Genomic DNA, 23678 nt, shown 5'->3' on the forward strand with positions numbered 1-23678 from the left:
ACTGAGTAGTCCATAACATGTGTAGTCCTCTGGTATCCTGAGTTGGTAACTTAGTAGTCCTCTGGTAACTGAGTAGTCCCTGGTAACTGAGTAGCCCAGGTCCTGGTAACTGAGTAGTGCAGCATAGGTCCTGGTAACTGAGTAGCCCAGGTCATGGTAACTTAGTAGTCCTAACTGGTAACTGAGTATGGCCCCTGGTAACTGAGTAGCCTTGGCAGGTCCTGGTAACTGAGTAGCCTTGGCAGGTCCTGGTAACTGAGTAGCCTTGGCAGGTCCTGGTAACTGAGTAGCCTTGGCAGGTCCTGGTAACTGAGTAGCCTTGGCAGGTCCTGGTAACTGAGTAGCCTTGGCAGGTCCTGGTAACTGAGTAGCCTTGGCAGGTCCTGGTAACTGAGTAGCCTTGGCAGGTCCTGGTAACTGAGTAGCCTTGGCAGGTCCTGGTAACTGAGTAGCCTTGGCAGGTCCTGGTAACTGAGTAGCCTTGGCAGCTAACTGAGTAGCCTTGGCAGGTCCTGGTAACTGAGTAGCCTTGGCAGGTCCTGGTAACTGAGTAGCCTTGGCAGGTCCTGGTAACTGAGTAGCCTTGGCAGGTCCTGGTAACTGAGTAGCCTTGGCAGGTCCTGGTAACTGAGTAGCCTTGGCAGGTCCTGGTAACTGAGTAGCCTTGGCAGGTCCTGGTAACTGAGTAGCCTTGGCAGGTCCTGGTAACTGAGTAGCCTTGGCAGGTCCTGCTAACTGAGTAGCCTTGGCAGGTCCTGGTAACTGAGTAGCCTTGGCAGGTCCTGCTAACTGAGTAGCCTTGGCAGGTCATGGTAACTGAGTAGCCTTGGCAGGTCCTGGTAACTGAGTAGCCTTGGCACGTCCTGGTAACTGAGTAGCCTTGGCAGGTCCTGCTAACTGAGTAGCCTTGGCAGGTCCTGGTAACTGAGTAGCCTTGGCAGGTCCTGGTACAGCCTTATAAAATAGGGTTCCAAAAGTGTGCTTCGTCTTTCTGCGTAGGAGAACCCTTTTTGGTTCCAGGTAGAACCCTTTTTGGTTCCAGGTAGAACCCTTTTTGGTTCTAGGTAGAACCCTTTTTGTTTTCAGGTTGGGACTCTTTCTGGTTCCATGTAGAACCCTCTGTGGAAAGGGTTGTACCTGGAAACAATAGGGTTTGTACCTGGAACCAAAAATACTTATTGAAAGGGTTCTCATATGGGGACAGCTGAAGAACCCTTTTAGGTTCTAGATAGCACCTTTCGTTCTGTGTAGCTCAGTAGCCCCTGGCACTGTCATCTGGGGTGAATCAACTTACACATAACTTAACCATTCTGCAGGGTTTTGTTCCAGCCCTAAATTGGACTTATGCTTCACGACTGTCTTACTGCCACAGCAACAGATCAGAAGGTGTGTCTATATACTGCCTCGTTGACATCTATCAGCCTGGGGTCATTAGTGTACGGTGAGTAGGCCCTGGCAGCCTTCACTGTCGTCTGGGGACAATCATCACACAGGAGGAGAACGTTACATGAGGTGACCAACAGTGATGGAGGCTAGTGGACGGTAAACTTGAGTGGCCTCAGGAAAACTCAGGTCAACTCAGGTAATGTCAAGTCAACTCAGGCAAAGCCAGGTCAACTCAGGTAATGTCAAGTCAACTCAGGCAAAGCCAAGTCAACTCAGGCAAAGCCAAGTCAACTCAGGCAAAGCCAGGTCAACTCAGGCAAAGCCAAGTCAACTCAGGCAAAGCCAAGTCAACTCAGGCAAAAGCCAGGTCAACTCAGGCAAAGCCAAGTCAACTCAGGCAAAGCCAAGTCAACTCAGGCAAAGCCAAGTCAACTCAGGCAAAGCCAAGTCAACTCAGGCAAAGCCAGGTCAACTCAGGCAAAGCCAGGTCAACTCAGGCAAAGCCAAGTCATCATGTCAACTCAGTTGAACTATTTTATTTATATCACTACATCCCATGCAGGGTTTTGTTCAAGACATACTCTAAAGAATTCTACTAAATCTGCCCGCTAGGACCATGATTGGCTGAATCAGTTGTGTTTGTGTTTAGTTGCTCTGGAATTTCATTTTGCAATTCAAATTGGTCTGTATCTGACATGACACCTTAGTCCCTATATAGTGCACTACTTTTGACCCGAAGCCAAATATAGGTGGAATAGGGTGCCATTTCAGAGGCAATCATGGACTTTTGCTTCCTGACTTACTGTTTGCCACGGCAACAGAGCAGAAGGTGTGTCTACGTACTGCCTCCCTCCTAAACCAGATCCAATCAGATCAACACTTCAACTGTAATTAAGCGTGTTTGTTAATCTGCGAATCTGATTGGAAACGTTGACTGTTTGGACACATACAGGTTGGGTATCTCACTGGGAATCATGTCTGTGGGCCTTATAGCGCGGTTAATCCCTGACTCGGCCATATGGAGAACAGCTGGTGAATTACATTCAACCTGTGTGTTCTGTGTCACTCCTGCCACAGTAAAATCACGATTCCTGCATGGCTTTAAGAATGAGGATCATCCTGTTTTTGTGTGTGTGTGTGTGTGTGTGTGTGTGTGTGTGTGTGTGTGTGTGTGTGTGTGTGTGTGTGTGTGTGTGTGTGTGTGTGTGTGTGTGTGTGTGTGTGTGTGTGTGTGTGTGTGTGTGTGTGTGTGTGTGTGTGTGTGTGTGTGTGTGTGTGTGCGTGCGTGCGTGCGTGCGTGTGTGTGTGTGTTGACCCCAGTTACTTCTTGACCCCAGTCAGTGGGCCATTCCCTTGTGAGATCAGCAGCACACTACATAGTGATGTAACCCGGTGGTACGAGACATGCTTTTGGGAATAAAATAACTAACATCGAGTAATATAAGACGACAACAACAACAACAACAACAGGAGAAGTAACAGGCTTGGACAGGAGGAACACAGAGATGGCTGTGCTGTACCGTTCACCTTCACTGCAGAGCAGCGAGCTCCTGGCGCTGTACGGACGAGAAGCGGACCCTTACAGAGGAAGAGACCGGGGCCCTGGCTATGAGGTGAGGAGACCAGGAGACCACAAAGCAGGTTGAAAGAGTTAGCCAGATAACTATCCAGAACTACATGCAGAGCCCTCTGTAATTACAGGGACACAGCAGCATGTTTTCTTCTTTTGACTCTATATTCCAACAGTTTGGATTTGAAATCAAACAATTCCCGTGTTAAAGTGCAGACTGTCCGCTTACATTTTTGGCATTTTCATCCATGTCAGGTGAACCATTCACATCACTTTTTGTACATAGCCCCGGCAATGGTTGGTCTGGCCAACTGAGGTAGTATGTACCTGAATGTATAGTTACAGAAATGAATGGTAAATCATGTATTGTGTCATTTTGGAGTCTTTACTTTTATTGTAAATAAGAATATAATATGTTTCTAAACACTTCTACATTAATGTGGATTCTACCATGATTACAGATAGTCCTGAATGAATCATGAATAATGATTAGAGAGAAAGTTACAGATGCACAAATATGATACCTCCAAGACGTTCTAATCTCTCACCATTACAATAACAGGGGAGGGTAGCATTTTTTTTTTGGGGGGGGGGGGGGGGTATTATATATAGTATCAGTCAAAAGTTTGGACACACCTACTCATTCCAGGGTTTTTCTTAATGTTTTACTGTTTTCTACAATGTAGAATAGTAGTGAAGTCATCAACACTGAAATAACACATATGGAATCATGTAGCAACCAAAAATATATTTAAACAAATCAAAATATATTTGATATTTAAAATTCTTCAAAGTATCCACCCTTTGCTTTGATGACAGCTTTGCACACTCTCTGCATTCTCTCAACCAGCTTCATGAGGTAGTCACCTGGAATGCATTTCTATTAACAGGTGTTCCTTCTTAAAAGGTCCTTTGTGGAATTTCTTTCCTTGTTAATGTGTTTGAGCCAATCAGTTGTGTTGTGACAAGGTAGGGGTGGTATACAGAAGATATTTGGTAAAAGACCAAGAACAGCTCAAATAAGCAAAGAGAAATGCCAGTCCATCATTACTGTAAAACATGAAGGTCTGTCAATCTGGAAAATGTCAAGAACTTTGAAAGTGTCTTCAAGTGTAGTCGCAAAAACCATCAAGCGGTATGATGAAGCTGGCTCTCATGAGGACCGGATTTGAGATTTTTGGTTCCAACCGCCGTGTCTTTGTGAGATGCAGAGTAGGGGAACGGATGATCTCCGCATGTGTGGTTCCCACCGTGAAGCATGGAGGAGGTGTGGTGGTGTAGGGGTGCTTGCTGGTGATACTGTCAGTGTTTCATGAGCTGAAATAAAAGATACCAGAAATGTTCCATACACATGAAAAGCTTTACTTCTCTCAATTTTTTTGTACACGTTTGTTTACATCCTTGTTAGTGAGCATGTTTTCTTTGCCATGATAATCCATCCACATGACAAGTATGGCATATCAAGAAGCTGATTAAACAGCATGATAATTCCACAGGTGCACCTTGTGCTGGGGACAATAAAAGGCCACTCTAAAATGTACAGTTTTGTCACACAACACAATGCTACAGATGTCTTAAGTTTTGAAGGAGCATGTAATTGGCATGCTGACTGCAGGAATGTCCACCACGGCCCCATGCCTCAAGGATCTGTACACAAAATGCACCAGTTCTTCCATGGCCTTCATACTCACCGAACATGTCACCCATTGAGCATGTTTGGGATGCTCTGGATTGACGTGTACGGCAGCGTGTTACGGTTTCCCGCAAATATCCAGCAACTTCACACAGCTTTTGAAGAGGAGCGGGACAACATTCTACAGGCCACAGTCAACAGCCTGATCAACTCTATGCGAAGGAGATGTGTCGCGCTGCATGAGGCAAACGATGGTCCCACCAGATACTGACTGGTTTTCTGATCCACGCCTTACCTTTGTTTTTTAAAGGTATCTGTGACCAACAGATGCAGATCTGTATTCCCAGTCATGTGAAATCCATAGATTACGGCCTAGTGAATTTATTTAAATGGACTGATTTCCTGTAACTCAGTAAAATTGTTTCATGTTGCGAATATATATTTTTGTTCATTGTATATATTTTTGTTCATTGTATATATATTTTGTTCATTGTATATATATTTTTGTTCATTGTATATATATTTTTGAAGAAATGCTTGAAATGCTTGAAATTGACTCAACAACCAAAACACATATTTAGGTTTGTTTGGATTTTTGTATTGAATCAGAAAATCTATAGTTTCTGGCTGTTTATCAAAGTTATCTATTTTTCCAATACAAATTGTTAGTGGGTGTTAATTCATGTTAAATCTTCACTGTAGTGGGTGTTGATTGATTCAGCTCTTATTGTGTGTTTATGACTATAGGAGTCTGATACAGTACTATAAGGTCTTATTGTGTGTTTATTAATGACATAGGAGTCTGATACAGAACTATAAGGTCTTATTGTGTGTTTATTAATGACATAGGAGTCTGATACAGAACTATAAGGTCTTATTGTGTGTTTATTAATGACATAGGAGTCTGATACAGAACTATAAGGTCTTATTTGTAATTAATGTTTATTAATGACATAGGAGTCTGATACAGTACTATAAGGTCTTATTGTGTGTTTATTCATGACGTAGGAGTCTGATACAGAACTATAAGGTCTTATTGTGTGTTAATTAATGTTAAATCTTCACTGTAGTGGGTGTTAATTCATGTTAAATTTTCACTGTAGTGGGTGTTGATACATGACTTAAGAGTCTTACACCGTAAGGTCTTATTGTGTGTTGATTCATGACTTAGGAGTCTGATACAGAACTATAAGGTCTTATTGTGTGTTGATTCATGACTTAGGAGTCTGATACAGAACTATAAGGTCTTATTGTGTGTTTATTCATGACGTAGGAGTCTGATACAGAACTATAAGGTCTTATTGTGTGTTAATTAATGTTAAATCTTCACTGTAGTGGGTGTTTATTCATAAGGTCTTATTGTGTGTTAATTAATGGAGTCTGATACAGAACTATAAGGTCTTATTGTGTGTTTATTCATGACTGATACAGTAGGAGTCTGATACAGAACTATAAGGTCTTATTGTGTGTGTACTGTACATAATATTCTGAATGAATCTTTCAGGAGTATGATGTGGATTCAGAGGGCAGCGAGGAGGAGAGAGACGACATGCGGAGCGCTCTCTCTCTGGAGGAAGGATACGGCGTGGAGAGAGGGGAGCGCTCAGGCCTGGGACGTGTCTACTTCTCCAATCAGGTAGCCTAGAATAGATACTGATCTGTGCTCTTTGCACCTGGGCCCTTTTTACTGTAAATCCATGACCATTCCTTTACTGTTTCTACTGTTCCTCTGCATATGCGTAGGCTTTGCCTGTTGTTTCATTAACAACTGATGTTGAAACTAAATTGCTGCGATCGGACAGTAGTGCCTGGTTTCACACTATCATGTCAACCCAAACGTTAATCTAATGGTTTGGCAATTTTTACCTTAACCTGATCTTTTCTAGCACGTTCCAGCTACTATGGCTTGGCTTGGTTTGGTTTGGCTTGGCTTGGCTTGGTTTGGCATGGATTGGTTTGGCTTGGTTTGGTTTGACTTGGTTTGGCTTGGCTTGGTTTGGCTTGGTTTGGATTGGCTTGGTTTGCTTTGATTTGGCTTGGTTTGGTTTGCTTTGGTTTGGTTTGCTTTGGTTTGGCTTGCTTTGGTTTGGTTTGGTTTGGTTTGGTTTGCTTTGGTTTGGCTTGGCTTGGTTTGGCTTGGTTTGGCTTGATTTGGCTTGGTTTGCTTTGGTTTGGCTTGCTTTGGTTTGTCTTGGTTTGGCTTGCTTTGGTTTGGCTTGCTTTGGCTTGCTTTGGTTTGTCTTGGTTTGGCTTGCTTTGGTTTGTCTTGGTTTGGCTTGCTTTGGTTTGGCTTGCTTTGGCTTGCTTTGGTTTGTCTTGGTTTGGTAGTGTGAAAAGGGTCAAAAGATTGCCTGAATCAAAGGTTGGGATTCTATCCAATCAGTGCGCGCTTGACATATAAGGTCATTTCAGATTGAGCCAACAAATGCAGCGTTTATCATCAATGTGGTCTCCTCGGGCCTTGGGAACATTGTCTTTAAAAGGTGCATAGTCGGGCGATCGGATTGAATCCCGGTCCTAAATGTGGGTGTTCCTCTTCCCACACCAGGACTACTACCAGAGGCTGGAGCAGCTGCAGAGAACCCACCTGAGGAACATGGCTGAGCTGGAGAAGATGTATATCTGTAAAAGGTCAAAGGTCAACAAGAAGGACGATGAGGAGGAGTATGAGGAGGACGAGTGTTTGGAGAGAGACGGCAGAGACATACAGGATCTCCAACCCAGGTCTGATATCATGGCTTTTAGTACTGTACCTTTTGAAATGGAATTGAGTTTTTAGTTAAGTGGTTGTAGGCTATGTAACCTAGTGCTACCTTTTTACAAGACGGGGAGAAATGAAGTGTTTATTATACTGAACCAAAATATAAATGCATCGTGTAAAGTGTTGATTCCATGTTTCATGAGCTGAAATAAAAAATATCCCAGAAATGTTTTATATTCACAAAAAGCTTATTTCTCTCAAATGTTGTGCACATATTTGTTTACATCCCTGTTAGTGAGCCTTTCTCCTTTGCCAAGGTAATCCTGACAGGTGTGGCATATCAAGAAAATGATTAAACAGCACGATCATTACACAGTTGCAGGGGTCAATAAAAGGCCACTCTAAAATGTGCAACACAATGTCCACAGATGCCTCAAGTGTTGAGGGAGCGTGCAATTGGCGTGCTGACTGCAGGAATGTCCACCAGAGCTGTTACCAGATCATTTAATTTAGAAAATTTGGTAGTACGTCCAACCAGCCTCAACCGCAGACCACGTTTAACCATGCCAGCCCAGGACCTCCACATCTGGCTTCTTCATCTGAGACCAGCCACCCGGACAGTGGATGAAACTGAGGAGTATATCTGTCTGGAATAAAGCCCTTTTGCAAGGAAAAACTCATTCTGATTGGCTGGGTCTGGTTCTTAAGTGGGTGGGCCTATGCCCTCCCAGGCCCACCCATGGCTGCGCCCCTGCCCAGTCATGTGAAATCCATAGATTAGCGCCTAATGAATTTATTTCACTTGACTGATTTCCTTATATGAACTGTAACTCAGTAAAATCTTAGAAATTGTTGCATGTTGCTTTTATATTTTTGTCCAGTATAGATTTGGAGGAACAAAAACATCCGTGTTTGTTTTGTTGTGCTTTAGAAGAAGGTATTTTAGCGTTTCACATCCTAAGTGGGGCTTTAACCGAGATGCGCTTGAGACTTTTTCACGGTAGCAACAATGAAAGCTCACCTTAAATGATGCTCAATCTCTCCTGTCTCTCAGTGTCACGTGGGAAAGCCAGAGCTCTGGCTCTATGCCAGTGAGGCGACTGCAGAGAATCCTTTCAGACGAGGAGCTGAACTTCCACGAGGAGACGTCAGGCGACGTGTCTGACCAATCAGGAGACGGTGTTGACGTGTCTGACCAATCAGGAGACGGTGTTGGTGGAGACGGAGAAGAGGAGGATAACCATTATGAACTGCTGCTGGAAGAGAGAGAAGGTCAGTGGGGGAAAGAGCCAGAAACAGCATGTCATGAATATGCCACCTGTTATACAACAATATGCTAATCTTCTCCTACCGTTGACAATATTTTTGTAAATAATTCAGCAAATATGTTCTAAATGGAGATACAGTAAGTGTGAATTTATTAAGAAATCCTGGTCACGTTTAAAATAAATGTATGTACTGTGTATAAACAGTGCCTTCAGAAAGCATTCAAATCCCTTGACTTAATTGATTAAATTTAAAAAAATATTCACCCATCTACACACAATACCCCATAATGACAAAGTGAAAACATGTTTTTATTTAAAAAAAAACATTTATTGGAAATGAAATACAGAAATACAGTATCTAATTTACAAAAGTATTGACAGCCCTGAGTCAATACATGTTAGAATCCTCTTTGCCAGCGGTCACACCTGTGAGTCTTTCTGGGTAAGACTCTAAGAGCTTTGCACACCTGGATTGTATAATGTCTTCTTGGTAAGCAAATCCAGTGTCAATTTGGCCTTGTGTTTTCGGTTATTGTCCTGCTGAAAGGTGAATTCATCTCCCAGTGTCTGTTAGAAAGCAGACTGAACCAGGTTATTGTCCTGCTGAAAGGTGAATTCATCTCCCAGTGTGTCTGTTGCTGAAAGGTGAATTCATCTCCCAGTGTCTGGGGGAAAGCAGACTGAACCAGGTTATTGTCCTGCTGAAAGGTGAATTCATCTCCCAGTGTCTGTTGGAAAGCAGACTGAACCAGGTTTTCCACTAGGATTTTCCTGCGCTTATCTTCCTGTGCTTATTTAGTTTATTTTGTTATCCTGAAAAACGTCCAATCCTTAATGATTACAAGTATACCCACAACATGATGCAGCTACCACTAGGCTTGAAAATATGGAGCAAAAAATATATAATGTGTCGCATTTGCCCCAAACATAACACTTGTTGCAAAGAGGATGCATGTTTTAGGATATTTTTTATTCTGTACAGGCTTCCTTCTTTTCACTCTGTCAATTGGGTTAGTAGTGTGGAGTAACTACAATGTTGTTGAGCCATCCTCAGTTTTCTCTTGTTTTAAAGTCTCCATTGACCTCATGGTGAAATCCCTGAGAGGTTTCCATCCTCTCCGGCAACTGAAGGACACCTGTATCGTTGAAGCGACTGGGTGTATTGATTCACCATCCAAAGTGTAATTAATAACTTCACCATGCTTAAAGGGATATTCAATGTCAGCTTTTATTTACCCATCTACCAATAGGTGTCCTTCTCTTCTACCAATAGGTGTCCTTCTTTTCTACCAATAGGTGTCCTTCTCTTCTACCAATAGGTGTCCTTCTTTTCTACCAATAGGTGTCCTTCTTTGTGAGGCACTGGGAAACTTCCCTGGTCTTTGTGGTTGAATCTGTGTTTAAAAGTCACTGCTCGACTGAGGGACCTTACAGATCATTGTATGTGTGGGGTACAGAGATGATTAGTCATTTAAAAACAGCGAGTCCATGGAACGTACGTGACTTGTTAAGCACTCCTGAACTTATTTAGGCCGTAACAAAGGGGTTGAATACTTATTGACTCAAGACATTTCTGCTTTTCATTTTTAATGAATTAGTCAAAAATGTGAAAAAAGCTGAACTTTATTCATTTTAAATTCAGGTTGTAACACAACAAAATGTGGAAAAAGCTGAACTTTATTCATTTTAACTTCAGGTTGTAACACAACAAAATGTGGAAAAAGTCAAGGGGTGTGAATACTTTCTGAAAGCATTGTATGTCAACACAAAATCACTGAATCCATCCGTCAAGGTCACATTTTTAATAGTTCACTATTTTGTCTCTTTCTGATTGTAGAGGACAGCCACAGCCCCAGGGCCTGGAGAATGAAGGACAAACCCCTCAGGAACAGTCTCAGGTAAAGAGAGAGAATGTGACTTCCTCTGGGGTTCTTTCTACTTTAAATTGTTCTTAACTGTATGAAAAAAAAAAAAATTAAATCAATGTGCTCAACTCATATCCTCTTGCGTAAATACATGAAAGGGTACCTGGCGCCAAAGGTCTCAAAGCATCATTCACTAGAAGATATACGTTGCAATTCAAGCTTTCTTTTACTATTGCTCCCCCACAGGGACAGTCAGTCCTGCTGTCCAGAGAGTGTGACCACCACCACCACCACCGCCCGTAAGCAGCCATCATCATCATCTAGGAGCCAGCTCCAGATCCAGCTCCAGCTGAGAGGCTGCTGCCCCAAGAGCCAGGGCAGAAACCAGGGAGGAAACCTGAGCAACACAGGGAGGAGAACCAGAGGCGAGAGCTATAGGGGGGATGGAGGTCCTGATAACTCCAGGGGGACTGTGACCGTCCCCGAGCCATTCAGGATGATGGTGAGGGAGGAGGAGAAGAAGAGGAGGAAGGTGAGGACGTTTTTGTTTAGTTGTATTGTTCCCAAAAGAGTCTTGAATCAATAATGTAACACAGCATTCCATAGGGAATGTTCTACCTGTCATAAATACACTATATGTATGCCAGACGTGCTGAGCAAATGTCCCTCTGGGTGTTTGGGTTAAAAGTACTATATAAAACTAATGTAATATTGATGTTTATTGTCATTAAGGTCAGGACGCGTTCGGAGGTGGAGCTGGAGAACTTCCTGCTGCGCCGGGAGCTGGACGAGCTGAGGGAGTGTGGCATGAAGTTCCGGGCCTCGCCGGCGCCCGCCCACACTCGCCTGCCGCTCTACGACGTCATCAGCCGACGCCTCAGCCAGCGGCCTGGTTACCATCCCGGTAACCACAGAGTTAACTTCGGTAATTATCAGTGTGTCACGGTCAGCGGTGGCAACCAGCGGGCCTCCTCCTGCTCACCCCAGAGACCGTTCAGCTTCCTGGGAGAGAGAGGAGGAAGAGGGAGCAGAGGATTGAAGTGGAACTGGGGAACCTGGTGGCCAAAGAGGAGAGGAGGGCATTCAAGGCCAGGCCAGTGCCCAGGTCTGTGTACTACAGCCACAGCGCCACCCACAGGCAGCAGAGCAAAGTGCAGCAGCAGCTGACGAGTCAGAAGAAAGTGAAGAATATGACCCACCAACACAGCACGCGATCTACACCAGGCTTGCGGGCCGAGGGTCCAGGAGAGAAGAGGGGGGACACAGAGGAGGGCGAGGACCAGGGCCTAACGCTTGTGGAGAAAGAGAAGAGTTTTCGCCTAAAAAAGGAGGGACTCCCGTCCTACGACAGCAATAGTTACTGGCGGTCTCAGAGCCGGAGCAGGCGTCCGTCGATCAAGATGGGGACGGGGGGACCTAGGAAGCAGCTTGAGCTCCAGATAGACATGGAGTCGGAGAGGAGGAAGGATAGAGAGAGGGAGTTGTCTTACATCGACCCACTCTGTACCCCTGGCAGCCCCAACAACCTATGTTCGTCTCTCGTCAGTCAGGAGGACCTCCCTCTCCCAGCAGGCAAAACAGACTACATCAGTGTGTGTAACAGCCGTGATCAAGTCATCGAAAGTGTTCTGTAAAGGGTTCATTCATTTTGGTCCAAGTCAAGACCTGTATCAAGTGTTCTGTAAAGGGTTCATTCATTTTGGTCCAAGTCAAGACCTGTATCAAGTGTTCTGTAAAGGGCTCATTCATTTTGGTCAAAGTCAAGACCTGCATCCTCTACCACTAAACATGTTAACTCCTGTCTCTCTGGGTCATCCTTTACGTGTACAGAGCCTTCAGAAAGCATTCATATCACTTGACTTATTCCACATTTTGTTGTGCTACATCCTGAATTAAAAATGGATTAAATATCCCCCCCCCGCCATCTACATACAATACCCCATAATGACATCACAACAGCCCATAATGACATCACAATACCCCATAATGACATCACAACACCCCATAATGACATCACAACACCCCATAATGACAAAGTAGAAACATGTTCTTAGAAATATTTGCACATTTATTGAAAATTAAATACAGAAATGTCATCTAATTTGTAATATAAAAAACTGTTTCCACTTTGACATCATGAGATATTGTGTGTAGGTCAGTGACAAAAATCTCAATTCAATCTATTTTAAATTCACGGCTGTAATACAAAACGTGGAAAACTAGTCAAGGGGTGCGAATACTTGGTCTCTAATAATGTAACAGAGTTGAGTTAATGCATGACAGATCATTATATGACCGTGGTTTCATACATAAACCAGATGTTTTGGAGACATCTGAGACTGTATTTGTGTGTTCTAATAACGACACTGATCATGTCTTGATAAACTGTCTGGAATTTACATGTTTGAATGAAGCCATTGTTTTGTTTATTAGCAGTGTCTTTTCCCACTGTTCACAGGTGTATGACTGTTACGAATCCCTTTTGGCCCGACAGTCTAGGGGGGGGATGGTAATGAGATCCGTAACATAACTCATGCAAATTATTATTGTGACAAAGTAAAAGTGTGCACGAAATAACCACGACAACAGAAACCTACCGTCAAACTCTAGGTTTATTTATAAACACACGGTAATGGGGGGAGCAGGAAAAGGGGCTGAGCTGGACCCAAGGAAAGAATAAATAAATATACAAAAACACCCCTAAGCTAGACTAGCCTACTTTAACAACAACTAACTAACCAAAAATACAGTGGGTGGTCCGCCCAGTTCTAACTAGTGTATTTAACAAAGTTCACCTACGAGTAGTGTATGCCCATGGGCGACTTGTCTTGGTTTCCCCTTTTCCCACCAGCAAACAAACAAACACCATAACCCAAAAACAATACTCACAGGTGATGACAATGTGCTATGGAGGTGCTTTAAACAAAAGAGAGGTTTAAGACACAAAGCGAGAGTGAACCACAGAGACCTACAGACATGGCATTTACAGAGAGATTGACCTGAGCTTTAGAACAAACAAATGATGGGGTTTTTAAACCATGGGGAAGGAACTGTGATAGGTCAGGAAATAGGAGGAGGTGTGTCTTCTGATTGATGATTGATTGTTGACTGATTGGGGAGTGATGGTTTTCACCTGTGAGGGGAGAAGGAGAGAAAAGAAACACACACACAGGATACACACACACACACACACACAGGATACACACACACACACACACACACAGGATAACTGTATCCGTAACAATGACAATGCATCCATGAGAAAACAAACAAAAGTAGTCTGTCTGTTGTGGAAAATAAAAGTAAGTAATTTAGGGTAACATTGGCACATATTGTAAGCCTATCTCCCTAAGTCGACACCAAATGAAGTTGTGGAGTAATGTGAAATACACCAGACATTAAATTGGGATGTTACAAATATATATATATCTCTCTATAATGGCAAAATGATTGAGTCCTGCCCAATTCTATCATAAAAGTGACCATGTAGGAAGCAGTATTCAGCTCCATCAATAAAGATTTCACAAAGATGATCATTCAATAGTAACTTTAATAGAGCCCAACTGGGGTTGCAAAATCCTGCTCTCTCTCCCTAAACTCACAGGTATTCCGGAAATCCTGCTCTCTCTCCCTAAACTCACAGGTATTCCGGAAATCCTGCTCTCTCTCCCTAAACTCACAGGTATTCCGGAAATCCTGCTCTCTCTCCCTAAACTCACAGGTATTCCGGAAACCCTGCTATCTCTCCCGAAACTCACAGGTATTCCGGAAACCCTGCTATCTCTCCCGAAACTCACAGGTATTCCGGAAACCCTGCTATCTCTCCCGAAACTCACAGGTATTCCGGAAACCCTGCTATCTCTCCCGAAACTCACAGGTATTCCGGAAACCCTGCTATCTCTCCCGAAACTCACAGGTATTCCGGAAACCCTGCTATCTCTCCCGAAACTCACAGGTATTCCGGAAATCCTGGATGGAGGATTCCGGATTTCATGCTTAAAACCCCTTCTGATTCTGTGAACATTTCAACCAGGATTTGTGGAAAACCTGTGATTTTTGCTAACCGTAGTCCAACACTAGGTTATTCAGCGAGCTAAGGAAAACAGTTTGTAATGTAGAAGTTGTAGTAAATGGTTTTAACCAGGTAACATTTAATTGATCATGTCCTGAGAGGCAGACCTGCAACTGGAAAGTGACTGGTTTGAATCCCAAGTCTGCTCCAGGGACGCTTCAGTAACGGTGTTTCTCAGGGGTTGAAAAACAAGTTTAAAAAAGGGGGCCATTTTCCCACGACTTCAAATCGTCATGTTTCTGTCTGTAGAAAGATTGTATTCAATATTTTAAAATAATAAAATGTTTGATTCTTCCATTTTCTTAATGTTGGAGTATAATTTCACTTCCAGTATTTAAGTAAAATAATATTGTCCAACTCAGGCACCCCCATATGCCATGTCTTGAAATATGCATATAGACGGATTCAAAGTAAACTTACATTGTAAAACCTCTTGACAGTCAGATTTCTAACTCTGCCCATAACTTCTGAACTTTATAGCACACCCAGAATGCACCAATTATTGAGTCAAAGAACAATAACATTTTGTTTGGCTAAGGTGTTGGGTTGCCAGTCTCTGGACCTGAGTTTGAGTCCAGGTCAGGGGTGCTGCCCTCTGAATTCCTTGCAGCACTCCGTCTCTGTTTGACTCTATTCACATAGAACTTAATGCCCGACCAGTTTCTGCTTTTGAGCTCCACAGGTTCTGACTGGAGGCATTTGAGGCTGTCCCTCTTTTCAGGAACTTGGTAACTTTTTATGAACGGCATTATGTGTCTCTCTACTGCTGCTCCCTCATCAACGATCCTCTTTAATCTCACAATGTTTCTTTGGGTCGCCTGGGTGCCTGTGCTACGGGTCGCCTGGGTGCCTGTGCTACGGGTCACCTGGGTGCCTGTGCTACGGGTCGCCTGGGTGCCTGTGCTACGGGTCGCCTGGGTGCCTGTGCGACGGGTCGTCTGTGTGCCTGTGCTACGGGTCTTCTGGGTGCCTGTGCTACGGGTCTTCTGGGTGCCTGTGCTACGGGTCTTCTGGGTGCCTGTGCTACGGGTCTTCTGGGTGCCTGTGCAACGGGTCTTCTGGGTGCCTGTGCTACGGGTCTTCTGGGTGCCTGTGCTACGGGTCTTCTGGGTGCCTGTGCTACGGGTCGCCTGGGTGCCTGTGCTACGGGTCGCCTGGGTGCCTGTGCGACGGGTCGGCTGGGTGCCTGTGCTACGGGTCGGCTGGGTGCCTGTGCGACGGGTCGGCTGGGTGCCTGTGCGACGGGTCGGCTGGCCAGGCGCCTGTGTGACAGGGGTCGGCGGTGGACCTGTTGAGAAAAGATTGCAAAAATTACAGAAAGAACAGGGTAAATAAACATGACCATTTCCAGGCAAATGACCTGTATAAACCATCCACTTGGAGAGCTAGCCTGACCTACAAGGTGTATAAACCATCCACTTGGAGAGCTAGCCTGACCTACAAGGTGTATAAACCATCCACTTGGAGAGCTAGCCTGACCTACAAGGTGTATAAACCATCCACAGGCGCCTACAAGGTGTGACAAACCATCCACTTGGAGAGCTAGCCTGACCTACAAGGTGTATAAACCATCCACTTGGAGAGCTAGCCTGACCTATAAGGTGTAACAAACCATCCACTTGGAGAGCTAGCCTGACCTACAAGGTGTATAAACCATCCACTTGGAGAGCTAGCCTGACCTACAAGGTGTAACAAACCATCCACTTGGAGAGCTAGCCTGACCTACAAGGTGTATAAACCATCCACTTGGAGAGCTAGCCTGACCTACAAGGTGTATAAACCATCCACTTGGAGAGCTAGCCTGACCTACAAGGTGTATAAACCATCCACTTGGAGAGCTAGCCTGACCTACAAGGTGTATAAACCATCCACTTGGAGAGCTAGCCTGACCTACAAGGTGTAACAAACCATCCACTTGGAGAGCTAGCCTGACCTACAAGGTGTATAAACCATCCACTTGGAGAGCTAGCCTGACCTACAAGGTGTATAAACCATCCACTTGGAGAGCTAGCCTGACCTACAAGGTGTATAAACCATCCACTTGGAGAGCTAGCCTGACCTACAAGGTGTATAAACCATCCACTTGGAGAGCTAGCCTGACCTACAAGGTGTATAAACCATCCACTTGGAGAGCTAGCCTGACCTACAAGGTGTATAAACCATCCACTTGGAAAGCTAGCCTGACCTACAAGGTGTGACATTTGACTTACATTTATTTTGGGGTTCACTGAGAGTGGTCATTGCTCCAGCCAAAACAACCTCATTCCAGTTGAAACTTTTGAATTTGCCAGCAGACTCCGCGACTTTGTGTCGTCCTGACGTCAATGCACAGGATTCCACAGCGCTGCCAATGTTCATTAAGTTGTATCCCATTTGAACAGCCAGCGTCGGACGGTCGTACGTTTTGTTCTCCACGTTGTAGCCAGCAACAGCTCTCACTGCCGTGATGACGTGAGGTAAATTACTAGGTATGACCAAGTCCTCAAAGCACATCAGAGGTGTACACGTCCTGGCCGTGATGAGGAGTCTTGCCACCTCTCTCATTCTTTGCTGAATGTATCCGTTTCTTCTGTCATCTGGCTGTAGTTTGTTGTACAGCTCCTCTCCCATGAGGAGGATACATTTGTCATTTCTCACCACAAATGAAACTCGGTCGGAGTTCATACCACAAACGATCTTCCAAAGACCTGTGCTGACGTAGTCGGGTTGAGCACACATCTTAAACGCCATTGCTGACTGAATCCTCATCTTTGGTCCAGGTTTTGGTTTTTCAGCTTTGGGGTTCAGAGGGCAGTATCTGACATGCTTCCGTAGTGACTCTCGAATGTACAGACCTTGACAGTGCAAGCAGTGGGTGTAACATGGAGTAGATCCTAGCACTTTGGGACGGGAACAGGAGGCCATCTCTCCACTCCCACGTCTTGCTACGGCAGCATTACGCACAAAGCCTCCCTTTTTATTCAGAAGACGTAAGACTTTTCTCTGTCTGGACTTCTTTCTGAAGCTGAAGGCCTTGGCCTCATCCACTTCATCCCGATGCACAATCCGCACGTGTCTCGCGATTTTAACATAAGCCTTTCCACAGTACCGACAACACCGTTTCTTAGATCTTCTACTGTCGGCTACAGACATTGGTATGACGTGTGTGGAGCTTGGAGCTGCTGATGGGGTAGTCACCCTACTGCACACAACCTCTGGTGAAGCACTCTGCACCCTCTGACAGATCCTCTTAGCTGGATAATGAGCCCCAGAGTCTGTTTGGATGTTCTTCTCTTTGTTGCCGTCTGAAGGGCTGATCTCAGTCCCCGGGTTGTTTTCATCACATAAGTTGGACAAATCAGATGGTTCGTTCACCACACCACTAGAATGGCATGTTCTCTTCACTGGTTTACGTGCCTCAGACTCTTCTTTAGTGCAGGAGCTACTGTCTGAAGAGTTTCTGTCTGTTACGGAGATGTTTTCCTCACTCCAGGTGGAGAAACTAGATGCTTCATTTGATTCCACGTTACTAGAATCCTAAGAGGGAAACAAAAAGGAGAGATTAATGTAACATGAAAACTCTCGGACAGCAGAGATCCCGTTTTGGAACGTAGATATGGTCATAGAGTTTAGCATTTTAAACAATGTATATTCTTCATATTTAAATTACTTTACATTTATTCATGTTTATATTTTTCAGTATTCATTTTCTGTAAGGAAATTGCTATCAACATCTCATGTCGTCTCTGGAATTAAATGCAGCTTTTTTTTGTGCTGAGTGAACATGTTAGATAATAAATTAAATATAATCTTACTTGTTCTGAAGAAGTGCTGGGACTCTGATGAACTTTACCGTTTTCACTCTGAGCTGCAGAACCGTCTGGATTTACTGCAGAGAGGAGCTGAGAGTCACTGGTTGGTTCTGATACTCTGTTTTCACTCTGAGCTGCAGAACCGTCTGGATTTACTGCAGAGAGGAGCTGAGAGTCACTGGTTGGTTCTGATACTCTGTTTTCACTCTGAGCTGCAGAACCGTCTGGATTTACTGCAGAGAGGAGCTGAGAGTCACTGGTTGGTTCTGATACTCTGTTTTCACTCTGAGCTGCAGAACCGTCTGGATTTACTGCAGAGAGGAGCTGAGAGTCACTGGTTGGTTCTGATACTCTGTTTTCACTCTGAGCTGCAGAACCGTCTGGATTTACTGCAGAGAGGAGCTGAGAGTCACTGGTTGGTTCTGATACTCTGTTTTCACTCTGAGCTGCAGAACCGTCTGGATTTACTGCAGAGAGGAGCTGAGAGTCACTGGTTGGTTCTGATACTCTGTTTTCACTCTGAGCTGCAGAACTGTCTGGATTTACTGCAGAGAGGAGCTGAGAGTCACTGGTTGGTTCTGATACCCTGTTTTCACTCTGAGATGCAGAACAGACTGGATTTACTGCAGAGAGGAGCTGAGAGTCACTGGTTGGTTCTGATACCCTGTTTTCACTCTGAGATGCAGAACAGACTGGATTTACTGCAGAGAGGAGCTGAGAGTCACTGGTTGGTTCTGATACTCTGTTTTCACTCTGAGCTGCAGAACAGACTGGATTTACTGCAGAGAGGAGCTGAGAGTCACTGGTTGGTTCTGATACTCTGCTGTCAGATTCCAGCTGCTGTTCCTCCTGATTCGTCCAGAGTTCCTCTTGTTTTGTGGGCTCTGGTTCCTCCAGACCCAGCCTGGGGCTTCTCTCCTGCTGCTCTGGGGGAACCTCCTCTTTAGAGACAGGGAGAAAGGGCTGCTGGGAGTCTGGAGAGAAGGGAGGGGGAATGGGTCTCTCCATCCCATCAACACGTTCTTCCATGTTTCCTCCCTGGGCTTCAGAACAGTCTGGATTTGCTGCAGAGAGAGTTGGTTCTGATACTCTACAAAGGCTTGTTGATTCTGATAGCCCAATGTAAAGCTGCTCTTCCTCCTGACTGGTCCCAAATTCCTCCCGTTTGTCTTTAACCTTTGTGGGCTCTGGGTCCTCCTGCTGCAGACTGGGGCTCCTCTCTTGCTGCTCAGGGGGAACCTCCTCTTCAAAGACAGGGAGTTCTGGAGGGTTCGAAGGTAGAATGGGTCTCTCCAACCCATCAACATATTCTTCTATCTTTTCACTCTTAGCTGCAAAACAGTCTGGATTTGCTACAGACGTTGATTCTAATTCTTTGTAAAGACTAGTTGGTTCTAAAACTCTGCAGAGGCTGGTTGGTTCTAATACTCTGAATTCAGACTCCAGACCTTGAGGCTGGTCTTCCTCTTGACTGGTCCTGAGTTCCTCCTGTTCCTCTTTAATCTGTGTGGGCTCTGGGTCCTCCTGCCCCTGACTGGGGCTCCTCTCTTGCTCACAGTGCTGCTGTTCAGGGGGAACCTCCTCTTCAGAGACAGGGAGAGGGAGCTGCTGGGAGTCTGGAGGGAGGAGAATAAGAATAAGCATCTCCACTGCCCCATCAACACATACTCTGTTTTCACCCAGAGCTGCAGAACAGTCTGGATTTACTGCAGAGAGGAGCTGAGAGTCACTGGTTGGTTCTGATACTCTGTTTCCACTCTGAGCCGCAGAACAGTCTGGATTTACTGCAGAGAGGAACTGACAGTCACTGGTTGGTTCTGATACTCTGCTGTCAGATTCCAGCTGCTGTTCCTCCTGATTCGTCCAGAGTTCCTCTTGTTTTGTGGGCTCTGGGTCCTCCAGACCCAGCCTGGGGCTTCTCTCCTGCTGCTCTGGGGGAACCTCCTCTTTAGAGACAGGGAGAAAGGGCTGCTGGGAGTCTGGAGAGAAGGGAGGGGGAATGGGTCTCTCCATCCCATCAACACGTTCTTCTATGTTTCCTCCCTGGGCTTCAGAGAGGAGCTGAGAGTCACTGGTTGGTTCTGATATGCTGTAATCCTCTCCATCAGGTTCTGTTTTGATCTGTTCAGTTGTGTTGGTGGGTAGAGAGTCTCTCTCTCTGTTCTCCAAGGTTTGGTCAAGATATGAGGGCAGAGGTGGGTCCTGTTCATAATCACTTTTCACACAGGCAGGGATTAAGATTTCTTTGATATCAGGTTCCAGCCCTTGAGGCTGGTCCTCCTCTTGACTGGTCCTGACTTCCTCCTGTTCCTCTTTAATCTGTGTGGGCTCTGGGTCCTCCTGCCCCTGACTGGGGCTCCTCTCCTGCTCACAGTGCTGCTGCTGCTCATGTGGAACCTCCTCTTCAGAGACAGGAAGAGAGAGCTGCTGGGAGTCTGGTGGGAGGGAAAAGAAAACCAATGATTACATTTGTATAATTATTTGATCAATAAGTGTTGCTCACAGTAACTAAATGATTCGTGCATTTTGAGTTGTCATTATTTAATTGCAAACCTTCGCGGTGTAACTTTATTTCGGAGTTGAAAGCCAAATCCAACAGGCTCTGTAGACGTTTGTTCTCCTCATTTGAACGGGAGATTTCTTCCAGGTACTCGTCTATATTTTGTTCAAGTACAACGGATATCTCCATAGCTACCGCTGTTAATCGTTCGGTAATAAACACATTCAACAACTGTAATTGTGACATTTTATATTTACGATGTAAACAAACTAAAGCACTATCCGTTCACGTTCTGCTTCTTCTTCTTCTTCTTCTATTTTGTTTTAAGGCATTTGTTACACAATTTAAAGGATGCACTACCACCACCTACTGGAAGTAAATATGCCTCCAACTTCAAAACCTTACTTTCACACGACGTGACAAATTCGTTCAAATTTCATCCCCCCCAGTATTTGTTACCCTCAGTGGATCGTCCATAAGAGGTTGATGGGTTACTGCAGGTAGCTAGTGTCCTACAACATGCAACATTGAAGTTCGGTTCCAAAACACCATGGAAGAATAAAAGAAGAAGTTAAAAGAACGGGATAAGAGCTCCAGAATGAGTTTAGAGTGAGGGGGTCAGGGTGAAGTAGCTGCGGTGAGGATCGCTGAGTTCGTAAATGTAAAGCTGCTCTTCCTCCTGCCTGGTCCCAAATTCCTCCCGTTTGTCTTTAACCTTTGTGGGCTCAACCCGCGTCCCAAGGTTGATTTTGGGCCCAGTGGGAGTGACATTTGTGAAGAGAATGGATCCTTGCTTTTTGGTTGAACCATATGTGGTGTCAGATTGGGTGGATGAGAGGTTGGGGACTGTTGAATTGGTGATGGTAACTTGGAGTGGACTCATGATGATTTATTGTGTTTCCTCCACCCAGAGGGAGAGGGCGCTCCGGATTACGAGATAAGGGATAAGGATTGTGATGGGTTTCTCTCTCTGGAGCATGACGCTGTTGAAAGGATGGAATATGTTGTTTCTTAACATGACAGTGCATTTTGTATTTGATTGAGCTCGATTTAGATTAGGCTATTTGATCGGAGAAACCTGTATGATGTGAAAAGTTGTGGGGGTGATCATGGGGCTGGAGATGGGAGGTGTCAGGTGAGAGAAAGGCAGATTGAGGTTGCCAGGGTTACAGTAGTACAGGGAGTGTGGTATGCTGAAGCAGGGAAGAGAGTGGTTGAGGAACCTGGGTACAGGGTGAGGGATCCTGAGAGGATTCCTGTGAGAGATCAAGAGACCGTGATGGGAAGAATATTTGCTTCAGCAAGGTGGGCGTTTTATCATTTATAGTCGTGGTCGTCAATTGTACTGCGGAAATTAATTGAAAGTCACAGAAAATAGAGGTTGTGGTGGCAGCAGTAGAGAAATACTTGGGATTGCGAGGATTTACTGCAGAAGAGCTGCAGGGGGAGTGGTAGGGTTTTGTCTTCTCAACCCACTGGTCTAGAGTTGGACTAGATAGGGTTCAATAGTGGAATGGGTGGCAATATCCCTTGTCCCCAATATTGTATTATTGTATCAAAGAATGTAATGTCGGTAGACTGTGAATGGCCTCACACCACTCTCCTCCCTACAGTAGGTGGCGGTGTATGCACCTTAAAGTTGGATGCAATCCGACAACCAAATCCAAAAGAAGAAGAATTAAAGCAGGAAGTGAATAGCTAGAGCGTTGGTTTATTTTCCTTGTTGACATGTGGCTCTATAGACCGTAAAATTCCCAAATTACAGATGGAGTTGAATACGTTTCTTACTCAGCGGTTGACAGCGGCCGCTGTGGAGATATCGGCTGTCTTTGAAAAAAAGATGATCGAGTACCGGGAAGAAATCTCCCGTTCGAAGGAGGAGAACAAACGTCTACAGCGGCTGTTGGATTTGGTTTTCCACCCGGAAATCAAGTTACGTCGAGCAGGTTTGTAATAATAACTACTGTGGGGAAACAAAATTATTCATCAAATAATTATACTCATTTAGTCATTCACACACACAGTTAGACTGCAGTTTATTAACCCGTCTGTCTCCACACCCGGGGGACCCAAACAAGCATGTTTCCTGTAGTAACCTAGCAAAATCACCACTTCCATAAATAGTGTTTTTTTAAATTCTATTAAATACATTGGAATGGTTAGGGTTAAATGTATGTCAACCCTGCTTTGAGGGTCTATAGGACTGTATACATCTTTAAAATCTAAAAACCTTTTATTGACATGACAGTAGCTCTACTCTAGCTGACACAGTGAGTTTGGGATCTGTACTCACGGTTCACTCAGTCTTATCTGTTTAACTCCGTATGAAATGATTTCAAATAGTATTTGAACCCAGGTCTGAAGATCACACAGATCACTCGCCAGAGGGAACAAGGAGCATCGTGTGTGTGTGTGGCACACCAGCCTCAGCGGGGTGATAGAAACCTTAAACATCCAAAACATCCCTTTTCCAGGGATACAGTATCTTCAACTTATCACCCCCATTTTTTTTCTCGTCTATTACTTTATATGACCAGTATAACTGCATCAGAGGAGGCTGGTGGGGGCAGTTTTAGGAGGATGGGCTTATTGTAATGGCTGGAATGGAATAAATGGAACAGTATTAATCATATGGAAACCACATGTTGGACTCAGTTCTATTGATTCCGCCTATAGCACCTCCCACCAGCCTCTGAACTGCATTGTTAAGGAAGAGCTTGCAATCACTGTTTACACCTGCTGCATCCTGCAGTACGTGAATAAACTCTGGTTTGATTTGTTTTCCTTTTCTTCCCTCCAGACTCCCAGCAGCTCTCTCTTCCTGTCTCTGAAGAGGAGGTTCCCCATGAGCAGCAGCACTGTGAGCAGGAGAGGAGCCCCAGTCAGGGGCAG

The 23678-nt window shown here is 44.8% G+C and overlaps 2 protein-coding genes across 2 annotated transcripts; one reads left to right on the forward strand and one right to left on the reverse strand.

Annotated features, from left to right (window-relative positions):
- The first annotated feature begins 2756 nt into the window (after positions 1 to 2756).
- On the forward strand, positions 2757 to 12057 carry LOC124027491. Its single transcript, XM_046339905.1, has 8 exons — positions 2757 to 2999; positions 6094 to 6225; positions 7138 to 7313; positions 8345 to 8562; positions 10396 to 10456; positions 10670 to 10955; positions 11156 to 11415; positions 11544 to 12057. The coding sequence occupies exons 1-8, from the start codon at positions 2892 to 2894 to the stop codon at positions 12055 to 12057; spliced, it is 1755 nt and encodes a 584-aa protein (XP_046195861.1). The 5' UTR covers positions 2757 to 2891.
- A 1653-nt stretch (positions 12058 to 13710) lies between these two features.
- On the reverse strand, positions 13711 to 21110 carry LOC124027490. The gene is made up of 4 exons (XM_046339904.1): positions 20840 to 21110; positions 18290 to 20721; positions 16706 to 18011; positions 13711 to 15783 (listed from the first exon to the last, which is right to left on the reverse strand). The coding sequence occupies exons 1-4, from the start codon at positions 21030 to 21032 to the stop codon at positions 15029 to 15031; spliced, it is 4686 nt and encodes a 1561-aa protein (XP_046195860.1). The 5' UTR covers positions 21033 to 21110; the 3' UTR covers positions 13711 to 15028.
- Positions 21111 to 23678: the final 2568 nt, after the last annotated feature.

The sequence above is a fragment of the Oncorhynchus gorbuscha genome, unplaced genomic scaffold (assembly GCF_021184085.1).
Source record: "Oncorhynchus gorbuscha isolate QuinsamMale2020 ecotype Even-year unplaced genomic scaffold, OgorEven_v1.0 Un_scaffold_3295, whole genome shotgun sequence".
Lineage (NCBI taxonomy): Eukaryota > Metazoa > Chordata > Actinopteri > Salmoniformes > Salmonidae > Oncorhynchus > Oncorhynchus gorbuscha.